A 23104-nucleotide genomic window follows, 5' to 3' on the forward strand; every position below is an offset into this window, starting at 1 on the left:
AGGCACCGTGATGACCGACATTCATCTGCTGGACTCACGTGAGCAGGACCTCCTTAGGGCCAAAACTGTGACAGGTCAAAACCTCTGACACCCAAGGAAAACAGAGCTTAAATCCCACCTCCCTATGTAAAAGCTCCTCCAGGGCAACCTGACTCAGGGCAGGCCAAAAGTGGCTATCAGCCACCATGAACAATGCCGTAAATCTGCTTTATTAAATTGTCCGGTTGCCTGTGAAGGTCAAAAGTGGGTCAGAGAAAAAGTCTGCAGGATTCATTTAGTTTAGAGATCTCAGGATAGAGTCTCCCAGCTTTGTGCCTCTTCCACAGGAAGACCTTGAGATAAACTCAGCTATTTCACTCCTCGGGTTAAAGAAAGGAAGGGGGAAGGAGAACAAAAAACTTCTTGGAGTAAGATAGTGTCATTGATGCTTTATTTACATGCGTCACCATCTCTTTTACAAACTAGATTACGGTTTTAAATGGAATACACCAGGCAATATCTACAAACACCAAGGAAAGTAAAGTACTGCATCTCTATTTCATTTGGAAAGGAGAAGATTCCCAAATCAAACTGGTTTTGATTCTTGAGAGGAAAGGTGGTAGAGATAATTCATGGCAACATATGGATAGACAAAATCCTCAGTAAGAATGCAATATGACAGTGTTCGCTTTGAAAGAAAGGATGAGGTGCTTCAAACCAAAGTATCAACTGCATGACTCTTAGGTGTTTGAATATGGCCAGGCACCACAATGAGTTCTAGTTTGCATGGGTTATGAGCAAGAAATTGAAACAGGTAAGACAGTTTTACAGATACTGTATACAGATTTTTTTTCCATTCATGCAACTTTTTTTCTTAAAAAAAAAGTTAAACATGTGAAGCCAAAATGTACATTTTTTAATCTTAACTAATTTTTCCGGTCTCCTTCGCATCTGTTTACAGTTTGCATGTGCATAATGTGCTAGGACAAGTGTATTGAGAGAAGATTGATTGCCAGGCAATGAGATAAGTTTAGAGAAATAAGTGACCAGACATGTCGTTTGTTTTTTGTTTTTTTTTTAAAGCAGCCGCACAAATATTTCTGGAGTGTGGCAGAGGCCTCGGAACCAATCATTCAACAAAGAAAAATACATACAAATAAAACTAAACAAGAGGAAAGTATTTCATTCATTCAAACTGCATAAAATGTTACCCACTAAAGATCTAGATCAAATATAATACACAGTCACCCCTTGGTATCCACGGGGGATTGGCTGCAGGACCTCCACAGATACCAAAATCTGTGGATGCCGAAGTCCCTTATATAAAATGGTGTAGTACAGTCGGCCCTACGGATCCGTGGTTGGTTGAATCAGAGGATGCTGAGCCCGTGTATGCGGAGGGCCAACTGTACTCTTTTCAATTACTTGGGCATCTGCGTTAAGATCTTGTCTGACAGACGTGATTTCACAAGGACTTCACTCTCCCCTCGCTGTGCCCTGCCGCCCCTGGTCTCCAGGAGAGGCTGGCTTTTTCATACCTCTTTGCCAGTGATTGTATTTCTACAAAATTTTTTGCTTGTCTTAATTAAAAAAGAATACATTATACCTAATCGTACAATGTTCCCCAAATACACCGAGAAAGAAGAAATCAGAGTTTGGAGCTGTCAGGATTTTATTTCTGCTTTCAGAGAGAAAGGGTAACTTTTTAATTTCCCCTCACCAGCCCTTGGCATCAGCATGAAAAATGGGCCTGGGTGTTTGACTGCTTTCCTCTTGACGGTCTTTCCAAGAGATTCAAATATTCCTTATTCTTTAAGTGGGGTTCATTAGATAGACTCCCTACTATCTTTAACAATTTCAGAAGCCGCCTGAAATGACACCCTGAGACTGGGCGTACCTGTCCTGACCAGTGAGCCAAGAGGTCTTCTCCTCAGGGTGGGAGAACGACACACACAAGGGCAAAACTCACCACCACACACACACACACACACACACACACACACACACACAGAGTCCACCAGTACTACACGTGTGTGCACGCTCTTCCCGTTAACAGGAGAGCCAAACTTCTGAAATTTAAAAAAATGTTTCGGCAGTCATTACATTGCAGGGGATGCAATAAAGGAAATCGACCTCAGATTCATTCACAGTTAATGGGATACTCTGAACCTGGCGGTCAGGCCTCACTCACGCCAGGACAGTGAAGGCTTGTGATAAAGCTCTTTTCTAACTTTGGTAAAAGGTATCTGGTTCTGAAGCCCTGAAGAGAACAATAGAACCCCAGAGTTCGGGTCATGTTTTCAACATTGTTACTCTTCTTTCTAAATTTCCCATCAAAAAGTGGAAGGCTCCCTAGCTTATTCAGAGGCTGAGTGTAGACTCCAAAAGTTCTTATCAGGATGCAAACATTACAACCGCCAGAATCGCGGAGACTACCGAGTATTCCACTGAGATACTCCAGGTCAGAAGTCTTCCCGTGAGGGCCCCTGGCACTCAGAACTCCACATGGTGGCCATCGGTAGGCCCCTCCTGAAAGCAGGGTCTTCAAATACAAGAGGGAGAGGGCTTAGGTGGCACCTCTGCCCTGTCTGACCGCCTTCGGACTCAGTTAGTCTAAGGGATCCTGGCCTCTGGGTGGGCGGCCAAGGGTGAGAGTGGGGCTGCTGTGATCCTGGACAGGCTTAACTATTCCATTCTTGCCTGACCCTTTCTAGGACTGATGCTGGCGCTAGACGTCGCCCTGATCTCAGCTGTCCGCGACACTCTACATGCAGATGCTGACTTACTTAAAAAAAGAAAAAAAAAAAAAAGGAAAAGAAAAAAATTCCAAGCACCCCTCCCTCTCCGTTTTCCTGATCTGCTCTGTGGCTATCCTGCTCTCATACCTCTCTGTCCCTCCCTCAGCTGTTTTAGATTAAATTAGAATCTGGTTCTAGGACATTCTGTAAAACATTCTGCCTGAAATCTAACAAACATTGGGGGAAAAAAAAAGAATAAATGAGATGCCACATGTCTGAAAGGAATTCAACACTTTAAAAGTCAAAACACATTTGAGGGTTGCCTTTCTTACTCCCAAAGTATTCCCACGATCTATAAAACTGCAAAGGCAAGTAGCTATTTTGTTAGTTTTCTTGTTTCTGTGCGCTCAGGAGAGAAGCTCTCAGGGCCCTCGTGCTGGAAGCACTCGGATTCTCCCCCATGTCCAACACCCCTCTGCCACCCCCCCGTCCCTTAGCTGCTGCCAGTGTCTCTGAACTACGTCTCCACCCAGGGGGCGGCATCACTTAGGAACCCGGAGAGGCAGCCCTCTCGTGCTGACACTTGACAGTTCTTGTGTACAGCAGACTACCAAAGAGTCAAGGAAGTGGCTAGCTTTAGTACAGAAGAATACAGTAAGCAACAGTCTGTCTCACTGACAAGCAGACCACGTGAATAGAATACATGTTTTTAAAAATTATACATACTTTCAAAATGAAGATTATAAACTTGTAGCAGTTTAGAAAAGGTGATATGCTACAGGTCTACTATAACCACAAATTGCACAACAGTTTACAGACTCAGTAGAGAGCTGGGTGAAATCAACAGGGCCACCGCTCAAACATGACAGCCCAAGCGAGGCGGGAGAGACACGTGGCAACACCAAATGGAACGTTCATTATGCGAGGAGCTGTTATCACCACCAATATCACCCCCAGAGGAATCAGGAAGCAAAGGTGCACAAAGGGGCCCCTGGTGGCTGGTGATGGGTGCAGGGGGTCGGGTGGCACGTCTGTGTTGGTGGAAGGGAATCAGTGCCCACTGCACGGTGCAAGCATCAGCGAGAACTCATGCAGGGAGGTCTGTGCTGAAATACTAGCCTGTATCCCTAACATCCATGCAGACTGTTCCATTTTTGTACTGTACATGATAAAATATATTTATACGTTTCTATGCCTAATGCTTTTTATGCAACGAAAAGAGTCTTCATATATCACTTTGGAGAAGTATGCGTATGCTGTGCTAATCAGAGCATCATTACACCAGTTTCGTATGTACCAAAGGTGTTCCCAACTATTCTGTCTACCAAAGAGGGTAACTAATATAATCACACTTTTCAGGTTAAACAGAAAGCACCTATACAGCACCATAACTTTTTGAAAAGAAAAAAATGAAATCCATAGAAGCAGGAAAAGTGTGTGGGGGGAGGTCAAAAGTGCCCTATCTTGTACTTCCATTGTGACACTTGTACAATTACAATCTAAGCTTATTTATATTAAAAAGAAATCAGTTTGTATGCTATTGCTTGTCACTCATACACGTCTACTAGATCAGATTATACAGAGCAAGACTGAAAATAATCAAGGGTGCGCATTTAGAAAAATAGTGACTCGGGTTTGTACTCTCCACACATTTCTCACTGCGGGCTTAATGTTCACCTGTAAGTTCACTTCTTCTGCAAAGAAAAACACGACTACTTTTTTTTTTTCTTTTCTTTTCTCCTTAAAACTAAACCTGTTAGTGGCATTTGGCAATGAGCGGACAGCTGAGCTGACTTCTTCCTTGAAAAATTCTAATTTCTAACCAACATACCATCACAGTTGACTGTGTTAGCTGAGGATACTGATAGGAGACCACAGGCCCTACTGATCTGGCAACTGCAGACCAGGTGCCGGGGTCTCATCCCCCAACCACCCTGACTCAGAACCAAACCACGTGCCGATGCAGGGCTCTGTCTTGGGCCAGTGCACACAGAAAACACTTGTGCCACTGTTCAGTTTTTAGAAAAGGATAGTTTTCTACCAAACGAAAGAAGAAAGAAAACCCCCCTCTAGTTTATGTAATGTGTTACTTTGGGGAGTTTTATGGGCTCGAATGCTTGTGACACCCAAAGCCAGCACAGTAGCTGGTATAACATTTTCCTTCTGTTTTTAAACTTGCTAGGGGAAGCATGATTAATATTTTAACATAAAAAGACTGCAAGTTAATGCATGTGAGAAACTCAAAGTCAAAGGAAAACAAACACAAAAACAACACTTAAAACATCCCATAAACCATCACGATATTAAAACACCACAGAATGGCCCGCGGGCTCACGGTGTGCTCTGAACAGGGTGGGCGGTGCTGGCAGGGTGCTGTCCTTCGCTGGCAGGTGGCTGTCACCCCGTACAAGGAAGGTTTTGCATACTTTATAGAGAGAGTCCTGTGCGAGGGTTAAGTGCTTCACCCGGATTAAGGGGCCGATAACAGTCTCTGCTGGGGTAGGAAACGGCAGGGGCTCACAAAGGTGTTAAGCTGTAAACGGTATCACTGTCCACTTGCTGAGAGCAGATTTGGCAAAGGGTTTTCTCTGTAGGTCTTGTGTCAGTTTGAGGGTCTAAAGGAGGAGAGAAGAAAACCAGAGACGGTTAAGGACATTCAAACAGCAGCAGTGGGCCCTCCAGGTCACGTCTCCTCAGCCTCCCGTCCCTCACCCGCCTCTGGGCCAGGGGTGCTGCAAGTCAAGCTGTTCTGCTGCACTAGCTTCAAAGGGCTGAAAACCTAAGGACAAAGCCTGGAGATCACTTACCTTATTTCTGTGCTTGATAACAAAACGCCCTCAAGTTAAAAAGCCTCGAGGAAACGGGGCCATTCACTTGCGGAGGTTAACAAAGCGAGGCAAATCGGGGTGCCTCAGCCGGCCCTTCCAAGTTAGGGAGGCCTGGGATGCAGATGGGGTTTTACTCTAGATATGTGGATTGAGGGGCTTCCTGGGACACGAGACTTGCATGCTAAAACCAGGGGAGCTGGTCACCCCAAGCAAACCAGCTATGCTCTTCTGGTTCCCCCTCCCCCGGCTATGAGGACTAAGTGATCTTGCTTGCCACCCTTCCCATTGATATCCCAACATCAGGGGAGTGGAAATGGCCACTTTCCACAAAGGCTTCATCGGTCTGCACTGCTGGGTTGGGGTAATCTTGACTTCCCTCACTATAAAAGGAGAAGTAATCTCTAAGTGGGGTGTCCTAGGAATTTGCTTTTTATATTAAAAATCTGCAGAGGAAAAACAATTATATCACGCATACATATGGCCCCAAAAACCTCGCACAAAACATCCCTTTAAAAATTAACAACACTATTATTGTTGGTATTATTATTATGCACTCAGCCACCTTCAAACGGTAAATCCTCTCAAAGCATCTGAATTTACACAAATCTTATCAGACTTCTTGTGACCACTGAGCCCGGAAAAGTTAGAGAATTAAAAAAAAAAAAAATATATATATATATATATATATACTCATAGAGATGTAGCTAAAAGAACTGACATGACAGGCCTCAAGACCTTTTGTTTATGGAGACAGTGTCAGCTGTCAGAGTAGGAAAAAAATGGCTCTAGGCCAAGAAATGGAAAAGTGGTAGGGAAGCAACATGAACTCAGGATCTTCTCACCAGATAAGGTGAACAAGTAATGAAAAATGCATCAATAAGCTTTCTCTCTCTCTCTCTCTCTCACACACACACACACGTTACGCACATCTGCTTCTCTCTCCTTTAAAAAAGATATTATCTTAAATTCACCTGGAGGTTTCACAAGTGTACAATTCTGTTCTGTGGCTGGACTGTTTGGCAATCTTACCTCTCACCACCAATATTCAGAAAGACAGCAGGACTTGGTACTCGTAATATTACATACCTACGGTCATAATTACCCTTGCTATAGCTCCAAATAGAAGCACTTAGGTTGTTTTACTGGAGGTAGAGACAGTAAAACAGGAAAAGGCCCCTTCTTCCCACCCCTTCCCCAAGTATTTCGTTTCCCTGGCTGATGGCTTTTTTTGAAGGTATTCTTTGCTTTGTAATGATACTAGACAATATTGTCCTAGACTATAAAACAATGGCTTGTTGATTTCAGATGGAGAAAAGGTAATGAAACAGATATCAGATCTCAGCATCTGTGAGGTATTTAACCTGCCAGAGCCAGTGCTATTCTAGCTACTCTCCCTGGGACCCCTGAGGCATGAAGAAACAAGGGTGCAGACACGGTTCTTTGGGAGGAGATTTGGTTCCTTCCTTCACAGTAACACTTAATAAACCACCACCTATGATCACCAGGCAATTAGTCATCAGGTGACTATGGTCCCCAAGTCCCGATCCTGACTTAACTGTAAGTGCCAAGAGAGAAGGTGTAAAGTATTACCTAATCCAGACCCCATCCCCCGGTTCCCTCTGGTGTTCATTATTCAGCCACAGAAACCAGTGCATGCTGGGAAGGCGGCACACTTCATTCTCCAAGTACAGAGGCAGAACACGCAGCTTGCTCTCATGCTGGCGCCGGGTCAGCACAGGAGGGCAGAAGGCAGAGGGCGCCTACAACCCCCAACGTGGCATCGTTCTAAGCAGAATAGGGCATCGGCCCTGAAACCAGGGGCAGGAGGCCAGAGTGGGCAGTCTAGAGCAACAACCATCACAGTCTCATCCAAAGGTCCAGAATCTTCAGGGAACGTCATCACTAAGGAAGGAATGCACTGATCGTCACTCTTTCCTTCTTTGCAGAATGGGCTTGGGGCCCCTCGCAGCACTACATCCTGAGCTCCCCCGAGATCTCACGGGAAATGGCCTGTGCCTGGCGGTTCAACTGGGAGACGCCAGGCCCAGGTTTAGAGGTTTAAATTTGTCACAGAGGACAAATTGTTATTAACAGAGAAACCCCCACTCCACAGGACAGAAAGGCAACTTGCTTCTCTGTGATAGAAGGCAAACAGTTTGTTTGTAAAATATTGTGAAAACAGAAAGGAAATGCAATCACCCTTCTAAGAGGAACACCAGATTCACCATTCACTAGGAAGACCTTACGATTAAAAATCGTCACAAGGAAAGCGGCCCCTCATCTGCCTTAGACTGCCTTAGACTTTTAACCTCTCTTTGATGGCTCAGTGTTTGCACATGTTTATCTGATTCCATCAAGGACTGAAAAAATTGAGGGAGCACATTAAGTAATGGGATTTAAGGATACTTAATTTGGATACAAGTTCCCTGCTTTTGAATGGTGCTCTCACCACTCTGACATTCTTTCAAGTAAGACGCTTTAGTTAACTGTGAAGTTTACGTGTGTAGGTTGATGCCCTTATGAGTCTAAAAACATCAGATTAAGCAAAACTTTTGGAAGGAAAAAGAAGCCTACAGCTGACGGGAATTACAGCTATCACTTCACAGTTACTAGGCAATGGGCCAACTAACAATAAATAGGAAAACATTGTCCCGTCCCATCAGCGACTTTCATTAACAGGGAGAAAAATCTCTTCCCTCTCTCTCCCTGCCCAACACTTGAGTTTGAAATCAGGCTGATGCAGGGAAAATGAAATGGGGAAACCAGATGATGAGGCCCATCCTAAAAATACCTGTAGATGCAGTCATCTGGTCTCTGGTGAGAGTAAGTCCTTCTATAATCTTGGTATCTGTAGAGAAGACAAGTTTCTGCCTAATTATCACCACTAACTCACATGATGTCCTAAGAAAGGGCAACACCTCCAAGAAACTGTACACAAAACGTAACAACCCCCATCAACTTTAAACTGGAAATAAAACATGAATGTTCCTACTGCTGTCCTCCCACAGCTCAACGCCACTGTGACAAATCTGGATTTCTCAGCAGTGTTTTCATCTTCCTGGCAGAGAGGAAAGGAACAGGACCCCAATACCAAATATGACAGGGAAGGAAAAAGAGCCACAGGGATGAAACTCTCCTATCTGCAAATCCATACAGGTTATCCACTGTTTTCCTGGCTAAAACTGAAAGAACTTTGGAAGAAAGTCTGCGTGAAACTCAAAATTAAAGTGAAATATCACTTTCCTCACTCTTTAAATGTAATTTAAGCCAAACTTGCAACCCCTGAGGCAAGCTGGGAACTAAATATGGAACGTTTAGGGGCCTCCCTGGTGGCGCAGTGGTTGAGAGTCCGCCTGCCGATGCAGGGGACGCGGGTTCGTGCCCCGGTCTGGGAGGATCCCATGTGCCGCGGAGCGGCTGGGCCCGTGAGCCATGGCCGCTGAGCCTGCGCGTCCGGAGCCTGTGCTCCGCAGCGGGAGAGGCCACAACAGTGAGAGGCCCGCGTACAGCAAAAAAAAAAAAAAAAAAAAAAAATATGGAACGTTTAGGATAGAAAAGGAAATGAATTGATATTCGCTTGATCTGACAGGGAAACTTCAGGTGGAGTTCAGAGAACAGGTGTGGGTTTCAGAGTATGAATGTTTCTACCCGAGTAGAGGGCAAAGAAATGCCTGCCTGCCAGCATCTCTACTTCCCCCCAGAGGGGTCTGAGGGACACCCAGTCCATCACAGGCCACAACCAACTGCCAGCATCCAAAGCTTCTGTTGGTGTCACCCCAGGAAAAACAGCATTTCTGCAGGGCTTGGGTAAGGCAGGCACGGCCAATGTTGGAGAGCCAAAATGGCAGCAATTCCCTCGGAGCTCATCTTCATGGCCTAAACACGAAGCAGCTCAAGAAACACCTAATGGGCACGACACTTTGGCTTAATTTGGTTAATTTTTCAAAATCTTCTGGGTTGGAATGGGTGATAACGAGGACTTAGGGAAGTGCATGAAAACCAACCTGGGGTTCAGGGACTGCAGGGGCCTTGCTGATTAAAATGCAGCCTTCTGCCTGCAAGGCTGGCCGAACAGAGCCATCCTCCAAGACTGCCCAAGAAGGGGAATTAGGAGGTGCAGCTCTATAAAAATCCATTTTAGCAAATGCTGTCAACTTGCCATTTTAGAAGCTGAATAGTTTACGAGGGGAAAGAAAACAGGTATGGAAATTCTGGCCAAATGTGTACACAGCTGAGGAGCCTCCCTGAAGGAAAATCAGATTCCTAGGAAGGGCGGCTCACAGGCTGTCTAAGGGGCAAGTAAGTACTTATGGAGAACGTGGGATGTTACAGGGAAGCTTAAAATAAACTTTTCATGGCAAAGGTGACACTCAGGAAGATACTGGAAAGACACTCAGCTAGACTTAGTTTGTGTAAAAGCCTGACCTGTGTAAGCACTGCTTTCAGCTACCTCCTGTAATTGCTGGGCTTCTCAAGGTGGCAGCTGAAGCCTGTCCGTGAAGGCTGGCGACAGGCCACTGAAGAGCTGTCGCCTCCAGGACGCTTCAGGACCTGGATCCAGTGTGGACTGTCCTTCCAGCCAGCCTGTGTGCTGTGCTGATAAACACAGGAAGAGAAGCTGCCACCCTGGCACTTCACAGCTGAGGGACACAGAGCAGGAGTGACCTGCACAGAGACGCAGACTTCCTGCTGCTCAGACTGTAGGGATTAATGATGATTAATACAAGTTTAAGAATGTCCTGTCTCTGTCTTTATTCTGGGGCAGAGATTATGGTGACCAATATTCTTTGTGTATCCAGAGTCAAATATGGTGACTGCAATAGCAGAAATATGATACTTATTAATTTACTGTCAAGAGCAAAGTCGCAGAGATTTCCTATTTTCTTAAGATTCTTAGATTTTCAAACCACACGGAACAACTTGCAAAGTTCTGGATTACAATCTTTTAAAGAACTGTTTTTAAGGCAAAAGACTTTAAGGGGCTTTTGGATCCTTTCTGGATGCATGGTTACTTAGCCTTAATTATAATACTCCAAAACCCTGGCTGGCAGAGTCCTGGGGGTCTGGCTCCGCTGTCCTTACCCCGGCTTTAACACCCACTCCTGCTGATCCGATGGGTCAGGTTCAGTGCCTCTGCCTGGTTTGCTCTCCCCATCCAAACATCCAGATGGCTCTTCCAGCCTCACCCGCCCCAGGCTGTCCTCTGCTAAACTCCTAAGCCACTTCTGGCACCTCATCACATAGTGCCCAGAATGGTTACTTTTCCATACACGTTGAAGTCCCAATATATTGAGGGCAGAGCAAAGCCTTCAAATCAAACCAAACACTTACGGAGCATCTACTATTTCAAGAGCACTGTCTTAGACATGGTATTTACCCACAAGAAGTGCACATTCCAGCAGGGACACATTTTCTTGATGTCCCAAGTAGCCTGGAAAGTTGAAACAGAGAAGAGGCACACAATAAATGTTGGCTGAATAAATGAATGAGACAACTCCTGGAACAGCCCTCTCTTCCCCTCTGCCAATTCAAATGCTTAACACCCTTTTAAGCCTTACAGCTTCCACAAAGCATTTTAAACCGACTCCATTTGCTAAGAGTTAATCTTATTTGAGTCCAAGCAGTACCTACTGCTTCTGGGACAAGACCTAGAATTTTAATGATCCCCTTTTGGGAGGAGGATGGCTTCTGATGAAGTTTTTATTCAGAAGAATATGAGAAAAAACTCATACTTCGTATAAGATGAAACCTCCTAAGGACCAATACAAGGCATAGTTTTAACATCCAAATAATTTTATTTTTAAAATAAAATTTTAAATAGTATTTAATAAAGAATTTACCTTCTGCCATCCTACCAAACCCATTCTTTATTACCAGCTCCCCGAATTAAGAGTCACGCTATTCTAACTCTCAAATTGCTGTCACTGCTAAAGTGATTCACCATTTAGAAACACAAGGGAAATACTTAGAGGAAATAAGTATTTCCAGGAGGAAATACTTAGAGCCATAAACCATGACCTGAATATCACAATGTTTATGTTTACTGGGTGTGGCCCCATCCTGTGTGACTCCTCACTGCACTTACTGGCTAGAGGAGGTATGGGGACAATTGGGAGTGTGCAGCTACCCCTTTGGGCTGGGATGCCCTACCTCCCTTGGGACTGAGTGAAAGTGTGGCTGTAATGCTCCAGCCCATCTAAGGGTCCGGCTACCAAGCACAAAAGAGGGGGGTCTCCAAAGTCTTCTTTTTCCTGCTTTAGATATGCAGGGTTTTGAAGACCATCTAAATTTTCCAAAAGTGATTCTGAAATCGAAAATACAACATCAGCTATTTTAGTTCCACAAATAGTCCAAACCACTCATCCACCTGTGAGGTATGACCAGGACATGCAGGTAACACAGATGGCAGCCAAGAGGCAGCAACCACACCAGTGCAACAGAGGAAGGAAACCAAGAAGGAACTGAAAGGAGGGTCTCAAGGGTGGCTCCAAGATCGACAGAGACAAAGGCCCGTCTGTCCTGAGGGCGGCAGTCCGGTGGGAGTGCAGACCCAGGAGCGAGGTGGATCCACATGGTGGGTGGCGGTACGTGCTGGGAGCTCCCCACCTCGGCTCTCCACCCCCCACCCCGACCTCAGCCAGCAGGACAACCTGAGTTGACCGGGGCTGGGCAGCGAGTGCATTCAGGCGGTAGGGACACTACCAACTAAGGGATACCTTCTAACAGGTCTATCAGTCAGCACACATTTTCTGATTACTTATGTTGGGCTCTATTGCTTTCCAATCATTTCTGAAGACACAAGTGATCAATGGAAGTTCCAATTAATTACAGTGGCATGTACACAAATAGAAGCCCAGTGGAAATTAATTTATAAGTTCAACCTCAGAACTCCCGGCCTCTTCTTGGCCATTCATTTCCACTAAGGAGTCAAACTGAACACTCTACACAGACATGAATACTTAAAACAAAAAATCTTATGATCCGGACGTCTTTCAACAGAGAGAAAGGCAGAGGAGAGAGGAAAGGGGAGGGGAAGGGGGAGACGGAGGGAGGGAGACAGACAGAGAGAACATACTGATATGCAAACCGTCAATCAAACCAGGACTGGCAGTTAAAGTTTTATCCTTAGAAACACTGGAATTATGCTCTGAGGGCTTCATGACTAAGTAATTCTCATCCTTTAACAAATGAATGTCATAGACTTTAGCAAAAAAAGAGGTTATTAAAAAACAGGAAAGTCTAGAATTACAGAGTAAGGTTCACATCTGTTATTGGGAAGAGAAACAAAACAAAACACCTGCAACCAAGTGGGCAGTAGCTCTTCTGGGTGGTGTGTTTCAGCTCCAGGCTTGGTCTTGCTTCTCTGGGAGGAAAGCTCCTGGAGAAGAACAGCCCAGTTTCTCTGGGTTTTCACTGAACTTAGTTGGCAGATCTTAAAGATACAGTGACCATATTTTCTGAACTCCAAATTGTGTCACGTTAGCCAGTAACGGGGAGGGGGGGTAAACCACCAGCTCTTGGGGAGGTGGAGTCCATGGCCAGACCACTGCCAGCATCCTGACATTTGTTGTGTGGCAATCATTCTGCTCCCAAGAAGTCCTAGGAGAACTGGAGCAGCTTTTTATTTCTCCGTGTGGCCACGGTGGCCTGGCAGTGGAGAGGGAAGATCAGATTTCCAGGCTCCCTCCCAACAGGAAGAGGCTCCACTCTGAGGAAGCAGAAACGGGGCAGGGCGAGGCTCCCCCCCTCAGCACAGAGTGGATATGACAGCCTCCCTAAGGAAAGAAAGCGAAGGCCATACAGCTAGGCTTTCTCAGGCAATCCTTTAAAGATATTAATGGAACACCCTGGGTACCATATATGAACCTCCCCAATCTGTCTGTGGAAGAAAATATAGCCCCTGTCCTGGGTACCCCTAAAGTGGCAGGCAGGACTTCTAGGGGACATCAAAGGTTTCACACAACAGGCAAGTGCTATACCTTTTTAATGAAAAGAAACCTAATTGATTCTAGTTTATTGAGGAAAGCAATTGCTCTTTGTGACAACAATGTAAGACCGGCTTGGTGCTTTCCTTAATTCTGCATTAACCTCTGGAACCATTTTAAATAACAATAAACATTAAGTAACTTTTTAAAAAGTTGACAAAGGACATTAGGTCATATCAGAGATAGTCCTTACAAGAGCTCTGTGGGGTAGGTTTTTGTTTTAGCCCCATTTTACAGACAAGCGAACTGAGACTCAGAGAAATGGAGTGGCTTGACTCAATGACACATAGCCATAAAAATGGCAGCCTTCTGCTACAGATTCATAGGTCCTCTGCTGTACCACAAAGACATTATTTAACTTGGGGTGGGCTGCAGGGGAGACTTTTTAAATCCACATCTCCCCTCAGAGCAGAGCCCCAGGGACAGTGATCCTGGAGTGGGTGGCTGGCTCACGTTCAACTGTGATGATGAACCAGTTCTAGAAATCAAACATAAAAGCAAGTCTCCTGCAGGGCTTTTAACATGAACCAGCATCTGGATTTAGTCTGAACTCTGCCCTATCAGCATGGAGCCTATGTTTTTATCCCTCAAAGACAGGTGGAACAGACCACGTGATAACGGAACAGGACATCTGAAAAAGCAGGGTTGTCCCAGAAAACCAAGCATGCAAGGTTGCCACTGCCCCATGGGTCCTTTGCTCCACCCCTGCATGGAAAGCAGTCTTTTCCTCGGGGACAATGGTCACCACCACCACTGCACCCCATCCCCAGCCAGGCCATGCACACCTTGAGGGTGAGACCCTATTTTATCTTCCTCTATCCCCTGTGCCCAGCACACTGCAGGTACTCAATAAACAAATTTTGTTTAATAAATTCAGACTTTTCCTGAGCACTTCTACCAACGTGGGACCTACCGTTTTGCCAGGCAGCTAGCTCATCCAAGAGTAGAACCCACTCTGTGGCTGAGAAAAGCTGGACGTATGACAAGGTCGTACAAAAAGCTCCAGTAAGAATCAAGAGGAAAAAGGGCAAAGAATCCCTAGTTCTCAAGAGGTTGCTGACCTCTTTCAGGATTTCTTTAGGGGGTTCCTTAGGACACTGGTCCTATGGTTTCTGGGAAAAGAAGGATTTGATTCGAGATGTCAGATAAACTTAGGAGACACTGCAATCTGATCCTAGAAGGTTCATAACATATATTAACTTCTAAGGCTCTGAGAAGTCCTGCAGGAAATAACCCTATTCAACTTTATTTAACATGGCGCTCCTCAGACATTTGACCACAGAATCTACTTTCCGCTTAATAGCCATGAATATCCTGAGGATTGAGTATTCTGTGAAATACTTTGAGAAACACTGACCCATGGGACCTCTAAATATCTGAAGTGTCTGTCACTAGTTCACAATACAAAATTTTAATTCATTTTAGTTTTTAAAATTTTAAACTTCAAAACAATTTGGAGGATGGGGGAAAGCAGTATTTTCAAATTAAATGAACATACCAACAAAACCATGGTGAAGTCTCTTGCAAGGTGCGGAATCTCCATCTTGGAATGAAAATCCAGCATTAAGACACGTGTCTCCAAGTCGGGAAGAGAAAGCAGTGAACAAACATCCTTCTACCTGCCCCAGGGCCATGGGGGACCTCTGACAGGCCAACCTCTCTGGCCATGGCACAGAGGCAGGTCCCAACAAGCCCCCTTCTCCCATCTCTATACAGAAAGGTATGCCTATGAGAAGCAGGCCCCTGGGGGAAGACTCTACTTACAGAAAACATTATTTATAAGATGCTGAATATTGAGCATTATGAACACTCTGAAAAGAAGCATTTAATGGGAGCTTAAAGTGTACACGAAGTTCCAGTAGTAATTCTGGTGATTTTCATTCCACTTATTTATGTTCCACACAAGCTCTGTGGCCAAAAGAGACCTTCCAGAAAGCCATCTACAAATGCTACTGCATGAAGAGCAACAGTCACTCAGGCTCTGTCCCCATGCTTAGCAGGCTGGCCAGTGGTGAGCAAAGGTGCATTAAAAACCTGACAGACCCAGGAAGAGCAGCCTTAGTGCTGGATGTCACTGCTTTCCAGGGAAAGGGGTGTATGTAAGGAGTGTACCAGCCTCTGCACAGAAAACGTCTTTTCAGGGCTCTTGTCAATTTTCTTTCACTGTTGTCAACACTAGAAACATCCAGACAGCCATTCTCTCCGTGAATGACAGTTCAGACTTCGGGTTTTTTAAAAAGTAAGAATAAAGATCCCTGCAGGTACAGAATTCTTAAGGCTAGCACACTATAACCAAAGACTAGACAACAGTTCACAAGTGCAAGTAACAGAGTACGTTCTCCACGCAGTACGTACCGCACGTTATATTCCCTAATGGAAATATCTATCAGTACATCAAGAAAAGACATCACATGAGTAGCCTATAATATTGTCTGTATTTGGTTAGAATGAGTCCTATCCCCCAACATGAATATTTAGAGACATAATGGAATCACAGCATTTAACCATCAGTCCAACAAGTACCAAAGACTTGTTCCTTTTGGGAAGTAGCCTAAATTTAACTTCTCAACGGCCTCCAACACCGGGACCTGCTGTTGCCACACTAGTACGCCACCGTCCCTTCACACTTCCACATCAGCACATATCCCTTATGGTGGCAACTTCACAGACAGGGCGTTAGGTTTCAGCTGTAAAATGATACATACTACGTACGCCGAGAATTCTATGGTTTTGCTAAAAAATACAACAACTAGTGAATATAATAAAAAAGAAGCAGGCTCACAGCTAGTGGTTACCAGTGGGGAGAAGGAAGAGGGGAGGGGCCAGATGGAGGTAGGCCATTAAGAGTTACAAACTATTAGGTATAAAATAAGCTACAAGGGGGCCTTCCCTGGTGGCGCAGTGGTTGAGAGTCCGCCTGCCGATGCGGGGGACGCGGGTTCGTGCCCCGGTCCGGGGGGATCCCACGTGCCGCGGAGCGGCTGGGTCCATGGGCCATGGCCGCTGGGCCTGCGCGTCCGGAGCCTGTGCTCCGCAACGGGAGAGGCCGCGACAGTGGGAGGCCCGCGTACCGCAAAAAAAAAAAAAAAAAAAAAAAAAAAAAAAGCTACAAGGATATGTTATACAACACAGGGAATAAAGCCACTATTTTATAATAAATAGAAATGGAGTATAACCTTTAAAAATTGGGAATCACTATATTGTATGGCAACTACACTTCAATTTAAAAAACAAAATAAATCTTATTGGTTAAACGAACAAAAAAACCCCAAAAACAAACAAACAAAAAACAACTCTCTGATTCTGTCCTCTTTTGACAGATGAGAAACCTACTATTCTAACAGATTCATCAGTGACGTGGCCAGTGGCACAGACAGGAAGAGAACTACCTCTCTCCTCTCCACCTGGGCTTTTCCTAGTTAGCATTTTCCAATCCTAATCATCAAGTTGTTTAAAACGCAACTAACTATGGGGCTGCTCCCTAATGGGGTCTCCAAATGCCAAAAGATGAAGATGAACGAAAAAGCATGTGAACTTAGGCATCTTCGGACATCAAAACTACAGTGAAACTGACGCTGCTTTCCTGCCAGAACAGACACATGTCAACTCAGGAGGGCTTACTGGAGGCACAGCCCTGAAACCACCACACTTGCTCACAGCCATGCCTGCTGCCAATCTGTACACATGCACACCAAGCTTCCCCAGTGCCTGAGAGAAGCCAGTGCCCTTCATACCCCAGTAGCTGGCACTCACAAAGAGGTACAGTTATTCTTTCCTTTTCCAGATAGACCCATAGGTCAAAGGATTTCACACGTGGTCTAAAATGAATGACATGTGTGAAACACCCACCCCTCCAGAAAAGCATCTCACCACAGCTCTCCAGCAAGACTGTCTGTCAACTGGACAGAACGGCTCCGGCGCCCACTCGGGGTCACATGACCCTCAGTTAGCAAGGCAGTAAATGAGTCTAGAGAATACCACAACTACTGGCTTAAAAAAAAAAAGTCAAACCAAGAAAGTCATTATAGAACAACTCTTGGGAAGCTGAGGTGCTTAATTTGGGAGAAGTGAATTCTGAGACTGTGACCCGAGGCCTGTTTTGTGAATTCAGGAGAATCTTCAATAAAGCAATAGCCACAAGTTTACTGTAAAAGTAAAGAATGTACATTAGGCCACACATGCTCCTGGCTATTTAGTGGAGCAGTTTATTCCAAAGCAAAATGGAAATCCTAAAGCCAGAAGCCAGACTCCCACAAAGCCCTTCACGGTCTTCAGGATGTTTCTTTCTCTTGCTCTGGTCATACTGAGCTGGTTTACTTTCAGGAAAATTTGGTGACTTTTCATATTTTTTTACTTAAGAAATATCTCCTCAAAAACACTTCACCCAAAATATTTTGAGAAAAAGGTGACTAAATGACCCTAAGATTCCAAAAAGGCATAATGATAAAATGTGTAATCTTAAAAGCAGTTATTTATTATCAAAATAATAATTCACTAAATATATATTTTTAAACATAAGTATTTAAATCCCCCTTAAAAAAAAAAATATATATATATATATATTTTTTTTTTTTTTGCGGTACGCAGGCCTCTCACTGTTGTGGCCTCTCCCGTTGTGGAGCACAGGCTCCGGAGGCGCAGGCTCAGTGGCCATGGCTCACGGGCCCAGCCGCTCCACGGCACGTGGGATCTTCCCGGACCGGGGCACGAACCCGTGTCCCCTGCATCATCAGGCGGACTCTCAACCACTGCGCCACAGGGAAGCCCTCCCTTAAAATATTTTTATACCGTCATTTAGAATTACACACACACACAAGAAAAGTCTACTATTCAATTAAAAGGAAAACCTACACTTGAAAAATAAGACAAAAATTGATAGCACATTTTCTTCTCTTACTCTTTTCAATGAACTAGAAAGTGGACTCCTTACAACCAAACCAAAATTAAAACCTACTTGTGTCTTCAGAAGCCACAATCATATTCCTCTTCTTAAAGGAAGACAAACTGTTCTTCTAAAAGCCAAATATCTAAATTTCTCAAGGCAAGTCTCCACCAGTCCGAGTTCTGGCAGTATGGAAGTGTGTCACCCTTCTTAGCTTCTGCTGCAGTCTTTTTACCATCTCAAGGGCTATTAAATGACTCGAAACAGATGTCTGAGTGCCATCAGGGACCTGCTTCTGCCTGGGAAAGCCGAGAAGCTGAGCATCACAACACTCTCGACATTCCACTTTCGACAACTACCCATGAACGGGATGAGCTCATCACAGGAGACCCTTATAACTCCTTCACCAGGGCAGAGGGTTAAACAAGGCTCAGCTTTTTATGGCTTTGATTCCCATTTCTCTTTCACACCACTTAAAGAAGACTGTAAGTAGCTTGCTGATATTAAAAAAAAAAAAAAAAAGGAACTGGGGCATAAAAAGAGCCCCTGAACATGGGAGGGTCTGGGGTACAAATGTGTTATAGCAGAAGACCCCAGTGCTCATCTTACTACTTGAAGAGGAGAGCTCTGGGGCAAGCTTGTGTGTTACCTACTATTCTGGCTCTGGTTCAGAGCATTTCTCATTTTTACCATCTAGAGATAATCAGGAAGAACGATTATGGTTCAAGCCATTCTAGAAATAGGGATTCTGGGTCCAGCTGTGTGACCCTGGGCAGACCACTTAACCTCTCTGGGCTCCCTGCTTACTCATGTGTCAGTCAGTATGTGTACCTAATAACACCACACATACTTCAGCCCACTGCAGTTTTACAGAGCATGATCACACACTTCAGTGCATTTGATTCTTGCAATAACCCTGTGGAGTAACAGGGGCTATTATCCTCATTTTATATAACTGGAAATTGAGGTTCAGAGGCTAAGTGACACACTCCCAATAGCAACCAGAAAGCAGTAGAAGTGGAACTGAACCCTCAACTTCCAATTCCAGTCAAATGTTTCTCTTTTCTTGCCACATAATGTTGCATGATCTCTCTGGTTCCAACAGAATTAAAATGCCACAATTTAAAAAATCTCTGTCGCCATTCACAACGCTTGTCACCGTTTGGAACCTGACACCATTTATACGTTGGGAAAAAGAAGCACATGAGTAAGTGCTCTCTCACATTAAAAACTTCTGTTTTCAATTTAATTCTTTTTGCTCTTTTAAATGCTTAGATGCTGAGTGCTAATAAAGATGCTTAGTACTAATGGTGAAGAATCTAACAGATCTTGCTTCTGGTGGAAATACTCCTGTATGAAAGAGTCCAGAAAGCATAGTCTACAGTCAAATTAGAAGCACCTAAAAATTGTTACTTTGCTGGAAAAAAAAAGATATAGAAACCGTAGCATCGAAGATGGACAATGGCAGTGCTGGACCTGAGAGCCTAAGAAAGTCCTTTGGCCACGTCCTTAACCTTGATGTTTGTGTGGCCTAAGGTCCCCTTCCTCCCATCCCTTCTATCCTCATCCATCCATCCAGTAGGGGGTCCTGTGTCATAGGTCAGCGAGGGTGACTGGATACAAAGAAAAATGAAACCTCTGAATGTGTATTCTTTTTACTGGCGGTAAAACTCCTGAGCTGTCAGCAAACTGTGGGGAGGGGCACCTGACAGCCCTATTTGTTTTGCTGGTACAACTCAGAATGAACTGGTTGGGAGCCAGGTTACTGTGCACCACGTAAATGAAAGCCATTGTCCCCCACTGCCCCTGTTATTACTATGCCATAGCACTGGGCACTGACCTGCTCTGCCCACTTCCCCTTTCCTCAGTGAGCCTTCAGCCTGGCACCCAGCTCTGAGATGAGGCCTGCTTAGCACCAGTGAAGCTCCCCACGTTCAAACCAACAACGTTCTGTGTGGAGATGAGGGAATCAAAGTTAAAATCCAACCCATCAGCATCCATGAGTTCGCTACGGATGATGGACTCCATGTCACATTCCAAGCTCCCATTGAACATGTCCAGGTCCAAGTCGCTGGGGAACTTCTCGTGGCCCATGACGGGAAGGTGTGCACTAGCTGAGTACAAGGAGGAGCCTGAGAGAGAGTCCGAGAGGGTTTGCATAGACTGGCTGACAGGAGACTGCTGCTGGTGTTTGGCTGACCCGAGGCTGCTGGAACCGCTCACGCCCATGTTGCTGACGGAACGTGACAAGGCACGGCCGCCACCGAGAGCGCCCTGGGTTTGGTGCTGGTGGTGGAGCAAGTTCTGAGTGACCAAGCTCCCCTGGTTAGGCTGGGCGGCAAAGGACATCATTGGGTCACTGCGAAGCATCACGTTCCGGCGGGAGTTCTGGGCGGACACAGCGGTGCTGGCCTGAGACATCAAGGGGTCCGACTGGGTCATCATGACATCGCTGTGGCTGAGTGAGTCCGACGTGAGCAGGTCCTGGAGTGTCTGGTTGCCATAGTGTGACATGGAAGAGAAGGTGGCTGGCTTGTTCTCTTGGATGGTCTGCATGGGAGACTGACGCAGGGAGTTCAGAGACGAGGGGCCAAACACCGTGCTGCTGAAAGAGCTGGTGGGGGAGCCCAGGCCGGAGCCCTTGGTGGTGTATGGGAAGCTGGAGCTGCGCTGCATGAGCCCCCCGGGGGGCGACGGCTGGGATGCAGGGAGCGCGATGTTGTCCAGCAGGTCGTCCATGAGGTTGTCGGCCAGCCCGTCGTTCAGATTCATGGTGCCCGCCATGTCGGTCAGCCGGGGCAGCTCCACGGTGCACGGCTTGCTGACGGAGGGGGACAGGCTGGCCGAGCTGCTGTAGAGCATGGGGGAGAGCGGCGCGTCATCGTCCTGAACGTCGTCCAACTCCGTGCTAGCCAGGATAGGGGACAGGCGGCCACTGACTGTGCTGGCATTGGAATTGGTGCGTGAGCGGAAGTCGGTCCACGCGTCCAGCTCATCACTGCTGCGAGACGTGGGGCTGCCGGGCCACTTGGAGAGCTGGGAGGGACTGTCGTCTGCTGACTCGGTGGCGGTCTGCAGGGCTGCCTTCTTCTTGGCTGCACGGCCCCGGCTCTTGGTGTACTTGTTGCTGTTGTCCATGGAGACGGCCCGCCGCCGGGGCGCCTTCCCGCTCTTCCCCCCGTCGGGGTTGATGATCCACCATGAGCTCTTGCCGGTCCCCTCATTCTGAACCCGCATGAACCGGCTGTGCAGCGACAGGTTGTGCCGGATAGAGTTCTGCAGAGAGAGAAGGGACAATGCAGATGAGCCAGAATGGTCCAAACTGAGCACCCAGAAGAAACGGTTACTAATCAGATTCATTTTTTAAAGCAACTTCAGAGGCTAAGAAAAAAAAAAAAAGGCTTTGCATGACCCTCCTTGGTTTGGAATTAAATGACAATATTGAAAATGGCAAGCTCCATATTTAGAGGGTGGGAGATGGTTTCATATCCAGGAAATGCTGGGGATGTAGGAGCTCACTGGCATTGTTTTTCTTAAATTCCCAAGTTTCATTGTCCTTTCTGCAATTGTACTTCCTATACTGAAGTTCACACTTGTAATGTATTACCACACCATTTCTCCCTGCACTTTGCAATAAACCTCCCTGGCTCTCTAAGGATAATTAATCACTTAGGGGGCTATTTTATTCTATTTTGGTCCCCTCCTCCTCTAGTACAGAGGCATCATCTACCTTTTCTTAACCACTTCTATGAACCCAGAACTGGTGTGAATTGTCACCTATCCTTTCTACGACTCCATCTCCTCCTGCCACAATTTCACACCTGTCTCACAAGCATAAGAAAAAAATGGTAAAGTAGGATTTGCTGAGTCGACAGAAGTAGGCAAGTTTCCCATTCAAAAAAATTCCAGATAATTTATACAGACACTCCCTCCTCAAGGCAATGCGGTCTGAGCACAATAACTTCCTTTCAAAGAGTACAGTATAGAAAGAGGAGGTGGGGGAGAGTAACTTTCCAGTGAAGAAACCTGACATCTCAGCCAGGTGATCAAGATCAACATCAACAGGGCAAAGTCAGGTTGATAACAGGCACTTGATATAATGTGATGAAAACAGCACCTTCCTCAGTGGTCTTCCTTCCAAAACCCATCATGCCAGTCTAATCATGAGAAAAACTGCAGACAAATCCCAAATAAGGAATATTTTTAAATGCCTGTCCAGTAGATCCACAGGGAGCCTAAGGAAGCATGATGACTACATATAATGTGGTATCCTGGATGGGATGCTGGAACAGAAAACGGATACTAGGCAAAAACTAAGGAAATCTGAATAAAGCACAGATCTTAGTTAATCATAATAATGTATCGACATTGGTTTATTAGTTGTGACAAATGTACCAAACTAATATTGGATGTTAACAACAGGGGAAACTTGATGTGGATACCCAACATCAAGAACTCTCTGTACTAGGTTTGTAACTTTTCTGTAAATCTAAAACTATTCTATACTGAAAGGTTTATTTAAAAAAAGAAAAGAAAAAGGGCAAAATATCCTCGAAAACCTCACAACTGCACCCATCTTGCAAGAATCCTCCTGGCTTGGTAGATAAGCCCAGTTAACAGGGATGAGCCAGATCCAGTCCTATCTCTGCCACCGATCAACCATGTGACCTGAGCAAATCGTTTAATCTGTCT

At 45.5% G+C, this 23104-nt stretch overlaps 1 protein-coding gene across 4 annotated transcripts in view; it reads right to left on the reverse strand.

Moving 5' to 3' along the window:
* Positions 1 to 413: 413 nt before the first annotated feature.
* FOXO3 (forkhead box O3) overlaps positions 414 to 23104 on the reverse strand; it is a 123075-nt gene continuing 100384 nt past the window's right edge. For 3 of the 4 annotated variants that reach the window (XM_082633937.1, XM_082633935.1, XM_082633936.1), the window contains exons 3-4: positions 20253 to 21688; positions 5245 to 5332 (exon numbers count right to left, since the gene is read on the reverse strand). In XM_082633937.1, coding sequence (XP_082490063.1) covers positions 20288 to 21688 — 1401 coding nt within the window. In that variant the 3' untranslated portion in view covers positions 5245 to 5332; positions 20253 to 20287. Of the gene's footprint in view, positions 5333 to 20252; positions 21689 to 23104 lie in introns of all 4 variants that reach the window. The other variant, XM_082633938.1, reaches the window with a different exon arrangement.

This window comes from Mesoplodon mirus (genome assembly GCF_964341445.2).
Source record: "Mesoplodon mirus genome assembly, chromosome: 10".
Lineage (NCBI taxonomy): Eukaryota > Metazoa > Chordata > Mammalia > Artiodactyla > Ziphiidae > Mesoplodon > Mesoplodon mirus.